The sequence below is a fragment of the Aethalodelphis obliquidens genome, unplaced genomic scaffold (genome assembly GCF_003676395.1).
Source record: "Aethalodelphis obliquidens isolate GAN/ISIS:26980383/991018 unplaced genomic scaffold, ASM367639v1 scaffold5, whole genome shotgun sequence".
NCBI lineage: Eukaryota > Metazoa > Chordata > Mammalia > Artiodactyla > Delphinidae > Aethalodelphis > Aethalodelphis obliquidens.
The window spans coordinates 12,174,776-12,183,048 of NW_020837949.1; the positions used below are offsets into that span (position 1 = coordinate 12,174,776).

At 39.1% G+C, this 8,273-nt stretch overlaps 1 protein-coding gene across 1 annotated transcript; it reads left to right on the forward strand.

The window, feature by feature from the left end:
- Positions 1-2,081: 2,081 nt before the first annotated feature.
- On the forward strand, positions 2,082-3,152 carry TAS2R38 (taste 2 receptor member 38). Its single transcript, XM_027101292.1, is given in 3 exon segments — positions 2,082-2,694; positions 2,697-2,883; positions 2,885-3,152. Coding segments are annotated over 3 exon segments (999 nt in total). The 5' UTR covers positions 2,082-2,150.
- The last annotated feature ends 5,121 nt before the right edge of the window (positions 3,153-8,273 follow it).

Genomic DNA, 8,273 nt, shown 5'->3' on the forward strand with positions numbered 1-8,273 from the left:
CTTGGCTTCCTTTCTCAAGGCCTCATGGGACTGCCCTGCTGTCTCTCCCCCTCCACCCCTTTGCTTTGCATCTAGATAATTAAGTAGGTGAGGGAGAGTGAGGTTGCAGGGACTGAGGAATCTCAGCTCAGTGATGTTCAAACAGGAAGCTCACTTTGTTCTCAGAAACGTACATACTTTCTTAAAATAGCCAAGATATGAAAGCAACCTAAGTGCCCATCAACACATGAATGGATAAAGAAGATGTGATGTGTGTGTGTGTGTGTATATATATATAGAGAGAGAGAGAGTGTGTGTGTGTGTGAAATACTACTCAGCCATAAAAAAGAATGAAAATTTGCAATTTGCAACAACATAGATGGACCTGGAGAGTATTCTGCTTAGCGAAATAAGTCAGAGAACAACAAATATTGTATGTTTTCACTTACATGTGAAACCTATATATATTTGGTGAGAACATTTAAGTTTTACTCTCTAAGCAAATTTTATTAATACAATTCAATGTTATACATTGTATGTTATACACTGGATCCTCAGACTTTATTTGTACCCTTTTACCAATCTCTCCTTATTTCTCCCACCTCCCAACCACTGGCAATCACTGTTTTACTCTTTGTTTCTATGTTTGACTCTTTTTCTCGTATTCCACATACAGTAGAAGTGATACCACGCACTATTTGTCTTTCTCTGTCCGGCTTATTTCACTTCGCACAATGTCCTCATGGTCCATCCATGTTGTCGCAAATCACAGGACTCCCTTTTTCTCATGCCTGAATAATATTCCACCGTATCCATTCATCCATTAACGGACCCTTGGGTTGTTGCCGTATCTTGGCTATTGTGAATAATGCTGCAACAAACATGGGAATGAGGACATATCTTTGAGATCCTTTTGCATTCCCTTTGGATATATACCCAGAAGAGGAACTGCTGGATCATATGATAGTTCTATAACTAGCATTTATTGATTGGACGTCATGTGCCAAGCATAATCCCAGTCATGTTACATGTGTCAATTCGGGTCATCCTCCCAACCCTCTGAGGTAGCCATTATTTTGTTCGTCATCTCTATTTCATATGAGATGAGCGAAGAGGGTTCAATAACTTGCCAAGTTCTCACAGAGAGGAAGCAGCAGAGCCAGGCCTTGACCTGAAAGAGCCTGGCTCTAGAGCCCACACTCTGAACCCAGAGCGCCCTTCAGAGGAGGACATCTGAGAAGGGACAGAGGCTCTGATTATGTACACAGGACCCTCTAGGCCACTGTGAAAACTTGGCTGATACGGTGAAGGAGATGGGGGGCCCTGAAAGGTTTGAACAGAGCAATGACATGATCTTAGTTATATGTTAACAGGATCGCTATTGCTGCTTTGTAGAAAGTGGGGTATGGGAGGGAGGGTGGGAAGCAGACAGAGCAGTTGTAAGGCTTCGGCAATGATCCAGGCCAGATACCCACCCCCTACCCCTTCATAGCAAGATGCTGGCCTTGTCCATGTTAATACTCCTCTTGCCAAGCACAGTACCTGGCATAATAATGATGGTTGAATGAAATCTTTGGCAATGGCAGTCATACTAGTCATACAGGGGAGGAACCATGCACTTGTCCATATTAAAAACATAGTCTATGATCAGTCACCCTCAGGGGTGATAGAAGGCATGCAAATGGAGAGAGGCACCATCTCAAAGCCTAGTTCACAGAGAATATATGCTTTGTCTGCTGCCAGTTTCCTTAAAACCCATAAGCAAATCCTGCTCTCCTCTCCACTCATGTGGGTCCAGATGGGCATGCAAAACTGGGCTTGGGAAATCAAGACCTTGTCTTATTTGCATCCCTCATGCCAGGCCATGGTCCTCTGGGAAGGCTGTTGTTACAGAAACACCTGGGTTTATTCAAAGCTTCTGCATCACCCAAGAGATAGAACCATCACTCTTCTACTCTTATGATGAGCCTTTGTGTGTATCCAAGAGATATTCTAAAGCAACAATATCCCTCTAAGTTTACTGTCAGAACGTTTTATGCACTCACTCTGGGATAGCTCTAGAGCAAGAGCTGGATGTCTTGTAAAGGAAAGGTCGTGGCTCAGAATGTACACTTACCCTTCTCTGCTGGGCGGTGTTTGAGTCTTAGATTAGCCAAGTAAGAAGAGACATCATGGTGACTCTGACTGCCACTGTAACTGTGCCCTATGAAGTCAGGAATGCATTTCTGTTCTTTTCAGTCCTGGAGTTTGCAGTAGGGATCCTGGTCAATGCCTTCATTTTCTTGATGAATTTTTGGGTCGTGGTGAGGAGGTGGCCACTGAGCAACTGTGATCTTGTCCTGCTGAATCTCAGCCTCACCTGGCTTTTCCTGCACGGGCTGCTCTTTCTGGATGCCATCCAGCTTACCCACTTCCAGTGGATAGAAGACCCGCTGGGCCTCTGCTACCAGACCATCCTCATGCTCTGGATGCTCGTATATCAAGCTGGCCTCTGGCTCACCACTTGCCTTAGTCTCCTCTACTGCTCCAGGACTGTCCATTTCTTTCACACCTTCCTCCTCCGCTTGGCAAGCTGGATCTCCAGGAAGATCCCCCAGATGCTCCTGGGTGCTACTCTTTCCTCCTGTGTCTGCACTGTTCTCTATTTGTGGGACTTTTTCAATAGATCTCACTTCTCAGTTGCAACCATGCTACTCATGAATAACAATACTCAATTGAGAAACTGAGAAAACTCAATTTCTATCATTCCTTCCTCTTCTGCAGCCTGGGGTCCACCCCTTCTTTCTTGCTTTTTCTGGTTTCTTCTGGGGTGCTGATTGTCTCCCTGGGGAGGCACATGAGGACAAGGAGGGCCAAAACCAGAGACTCTCGGGACCCCAGCCTGGAGGCCCACATCAAAGCACTCGGGTCTCGTCTCTTTCTTCTACCTGTATATGGTATCCTTCTGCGCTGGCTTCATCTCGGTGCCTTTGCTGATGCTGTGGCACAACAAGATCGGGGTCATGGTCTGTGCAGGGATACTGGCAGCCTGCCCCTCGGGGCACACAGTCATCCTGATCTCAGGCAATGCCAAGCTGAAGAGAGCCGTGGAGACCATTCTGCTCCGGGCTCAGAGCAGCCTAAAGGTAAGGGCGGACCGCAAGGCAGATCCCAGGATGCCAGATCTATGTTGAGAGTGGACACGAAACGGGCTCTTCATAACTATGCCTCTGATTGTTCATAAAGCCTTCAGAAACCGATTCCAATTTCTTTTCTAAAGTATAACTCCAAGTCTCTCTACTTTACATCCATGATCCCACCCACAGTAGAATAAAATAATTAAAGCTCTACACATGGCCTAGGCAAGTATAATGGCATTGGTTGTCTAGGTGTGTCTTGATAAAATGAACAAAATAGAGAAGTGAAGTGCTCAGTGTAAATTCTTTGTATACTATAGCTTACTAGTGCTTGATATGAGCCAAACCATGAGAAATCACCTCTTACGAAATGATATCTAAATCCCAAGATAGCATGGTTGGTTTTTCACATGACTGCTATTTCTTAACATGAGTGCTAGTGGGACTTCCCCGGTGGTCCAGTGGTTAAGACTCCACGCTCCCAAAGCAGGGGCCCTGGATTCGATCCCTGGTCAGGGAACTAGATCCCGCAAGCCGCAACTAAGATCTGGCACAGCCAAATAAATAAATATTAAAAAAAAAAATAGGTGCTAGCATATAATATTTAAACATATTCACTACTATGGCAATTATATTATCCTCCTCAAGCTCCACAATATTCATGGAAACACAGATATGAAAAGACAAACTTGGAAGAAAAAGGTGTCATCACTTCAGCTTCAAGAGGTACTACATGAAAACGCCTACAGGAACCAGAGGATGGGTCATTTTGCCTGAAAATGCACTGATTCAGAAATGTACATTCACCTGCTTTAGAGTGGGAGAAAAAGACGGGTAGATACTTGCTCAGTGGGTGCCTGTGTGTGTCTCCTGGCTCTACTCCACTTGCTCATGAGGACAGTGCTTTGCCTGGTGCCAAGCACCGGTCAGTCTAGTTGGGGAACCTACCAAAATAGCCTCGCTAAAAGGCCTATTTGTGGAGACCGGCATTCTCTGCCTGCCTGCCAGGAATCTAGCCGGGAAGGCTTTCCTCAAATTACATCCTAAATGGCTCAGCAGAGAGAAAGGTACACCAGACATAGATCTTTATGGGCTTCAAACCAGCCCAGCCTGGTTCTGCCAGCTGTGGGTGCTGCCGAGTACTGCTTCCTCCTCCCAGGACCTGTTCTTGATAACTCCACTCCTTCCTCTCAGTTTTCCCAAATTACCCTTTTTGCCACCTCCAATGGCTGCAAAATTTGTGCCTTCCTCTGGTTTCCTTTCCTTGGTGGACACCAAAGTTGTCCTAGGTTTTCCTCAAAGACAGTGGTCTTCCTACTCTTGGCTTCACATTAAAATTGCCCGGGGAGCTTTTAAAATCTCGATGCCCAGGCCATTAGGAGTGGAATTACTGTGTCATAAAGTTGATGTACATTTAGCTTTACAAGAAACTGCTAGAGTTTTCCAGAGCGATTCTAGCATTTCATGCTCCCATCAACAGTGTAGGAGAGCTGTTCTACATTTTCACCACATTTGGTATTGTCAGTCTTTTTTAATTTGGGCCATTCTAGTGGAGGTGAATGGTATCTCGATCTCGTTGTGGTTTTAATTTGCATTTCCCTGACAACTAGTAATATGGAGCACCTTTTCATGTGGTCCATGGCCATTTGAACACCTTCTATTATAAAGCTACTATTTGACTTGTTTGCCCCTTTTTTTAATATTCAGTTGTCTTTTTATTATTTCTTTGTAGAATTTTATTGATCTGCAGCATTTGTGTGTATGTTCTTAAAAAAAAATATATATATATATATATATAATATTCAGCCTGTAAAAAACTAAAAATAGAGTTACCATATGATCCAGCAATCCCACTCCCAGACATATATCCAGAAAAGATGAAAACTCTAATTCAAAAAGATACACGAACCCCAATGTTCACAGCAGCACTATTTACAATAGCCAAGACATGGAAGCAACCTAAATGTCCACTGACAGACGAATGGATAAATAAGATGTGGTATATATATAAATACAATGGAATATTACTCAGTCATAAGAAAGAATCCATTTCCAGCAACATGGACTGACCTAGAGATTATCATACTAAGTGAAGTAAGTCAGAAAGGTAAGACAAATATCATATGATATCACTTATATGTGGAATCTTAAAAAATGATACAAATGAACTTATTTACAAAGCAGAACAGACTCACAGACATAGAAAACAAACTTATGGCTACCAAAGGGGAAAGGGGGCAGGGAGGGATAAATTAGGAGTCTGGGATTAGCAAATACAAACTACTACATATAAAATAGATAAACAACAAGGCCCTACTGTAGTATAGCACAGGGAACTATATTCAATATCTTGTAATAAACTACAATGGAAAAAAATATTTAGTCTAACAATCTATGAACAGGATATAGCTCTTCATTTATTTGTCTATAATTTCTCTCAGCAATATTTTATAGTTTTTAGTGTAGAGGTCTTGCATGTCTTTTGATTAAATTATCCCTAGGTATTTAATATTTTATAATGTTACATACAGTAATGTTAAATGGGGTATTTAAATTTTCATATTTCAATTATTTGCTGCTAGTTTATAAAATTTTTGTACATTAACCATGTATCTTGTCACTTTCCTAAATGAATTTAATAGTGCCAATAGTTTTTTGTAGGTTCTTTGAAATTTCATACTGAAACAATCATGCCATCAGCAAATAAGAGAACTTATATCTCCCTTCTCAATCTTTATGGCCTTTATTTAACTAATTTCACTGGCTGGAACCATCAGTACAATCTTGATTAGAAGTAATGTGAGTATACATTCTGCCTCTTTCCTGATCTTACAAAGAAAACATTATTTCATCATTGAGTATAATATCAGCTGTAGATCTCTTATAGATCTCCTTTATCAGATTAAGAAAGGCCATTTTTATTGCTAGTATGCTAAGAATTTTTATCAATGGAGGTTGAATTTATTGAAACGAGGGAATGGTTTCTCTCCTCTATTTTGTTAACAGTGATTTATATTGAAAAAATTTTGCATGTTAAATCAGTCTTGCATTCCTGGGATAAGTCCCAATTAGTCATAATGTATTATTTTTATATGTTGCTCTATTTGACTTGCTAACATATTGTTAAGAATCTTTGCATCTATCTTAGTATGTACTATTAACAACTTTTATTCTTGGTAGACTATATTTGTTACTTGCCCTTTCAAAGAGAATCTGTGGGTTATAAACTTTATGAATCCTCTATGTCTAAAATTGTTTGCCCAGCTAAAATAGGCTAGCTGAGTATAGAATTCTACATTCAAGTTTATTTTATCTTAATTACATGAAGATATTGCTACTTTGTCTTCTCAAAAACAGTATTACTAATGTTATTCTATTTCTCATCCCTTTGCAGTTTATTTTTCTTTTCTATGTAAAGTTTCTCCTCAGAAGTGAATTTCTTTCCATTATTTTCTTAAGTTTCATTTTATTGTTTCTAGTTATGGGTGTTTGTTCTTCTGTTTGTTTTTCAATCTTGCTTGGTAGCCAGAGAAACCTTTAATCTTAGGAGTCATGTTTTCTTCACTTTAGGAAAATTCTTCGTCATATTTCTTTAATATTATCTCCCCTCTATTCTCTCTCTTTTTTCCTTCTGAAACTTCTTTTAGCTGAATATTTAGGTTCTGGACCTATTCTTGTCTTTGACTTTTCTTTAATATTTTCAGTATTTTGGGACATGTTCAGGGAAGTTTCTCAGCTCCGTTTTCTAGCACATTTTTTAATCCCTTTGTTTTTTTTTAATTAAAATACATTTTTTTAATTAATAGAATTTTTATTTTGTTCTTCTTCATAAGCACCTGTTCTTTATCATAATGTTTGGTTCTAACTCTTTGAAGCTAGTTTTTGGAAGAAGTTACCTCCTTTGGCTCTTTGAGAATATTAAATATTACTTTAAAATCCTTTTTAGGCTGCATTATGACCTTTAATTCCTAGGTTATATGTTCCTTTGGTGGTTGAGTTTATCTGTGTTTCTGTAAAGACATTGGTGTTACTTAGCAGTTTTGTCATTCTTAGCTGTTTGTACAGGAATTCTTTCCACACTCTGTGGCAGGAATTTCTCCTAGTGCAGTGGCTTCACAACTGTGTAGATACTAACCTTGAAGATGACTTAGCTTTAGATTTGTCTGCTGGGCAGAGACATATCAGAATTTGTTTCCAAGAAACACAGCCCTAGTTCCCGCTTCACGATAGTAAAGCAGCAGACTCTGTGGTGGTTTTGAGTTTGTTTTACTCTTTTAGAAATGCTTCTCCAATTCTGGTTCATGAAACTTTCTCTTACTTGAGTGTGGCTAAGAAGTTGTTCATTTAAAAAATATGTATATATCATTTTAATGGGTTTTGTGTAGAAGGGAGATATTTTATCAAATTTCTCATGTGCCACCTTGAACTTAAAAAGAATCACTGATATTTCTAGTTTTCTAAAATATTTTGTAAAGAATAAGAATTATTTTTAACATCCTTTCTGCAATGACTGAGTTAAATATTACTGTATCCTCTGTTGTGTTGACATGATATATTACATCAGTGATTTCTGAAGAGAAGTTATGAGTGCCTCAGCAGCTGTTTGCTTGATGTTAAAGAATATTTAATAGTTCCTCTGGGGTACTTTTTATTTATTTTTTTAATTTTGTATTCCTTTGTTTTGTTTTCCACTTCCTTGTTCTTTTAAAAGCGAGGTCTACTTAAGTCTGGTATTAGAATTTGTATGAGTGGATTTCCCTAGATCTAGTTTTATCTTCAAATGATGACTGGAAGAATATTTCTCTGACTTTACTATTTCACTCAGACTTTGGTCTGAAGATCTGGTTGCTGTGTAAAACATTTAGTTAAATTTCTAGTATTTAGTTGTTATTTATCACATTATTTTTCCTAAATTTTCCTGCTTTCCCGTTGGGTCATTTCTCTTTGTGTGGGGAAATATATTCCTGGAAAAGTTGAAATTGATTATTATATTTCAGCTGAGTAATAGTCGCTTTTTTTTCTAGAGAAAAACTATAATACTATTTTTGAAATGAAACGTACCTGTTGGTCTAGAGGTTCTACACTTCACTGAGGGTATGACGGTCCAAATTATATTCACTTCTGTCTCTGAAAATACTATATTCTTTGTGTATAGGTCTGAAATGTGAAAAATACAGT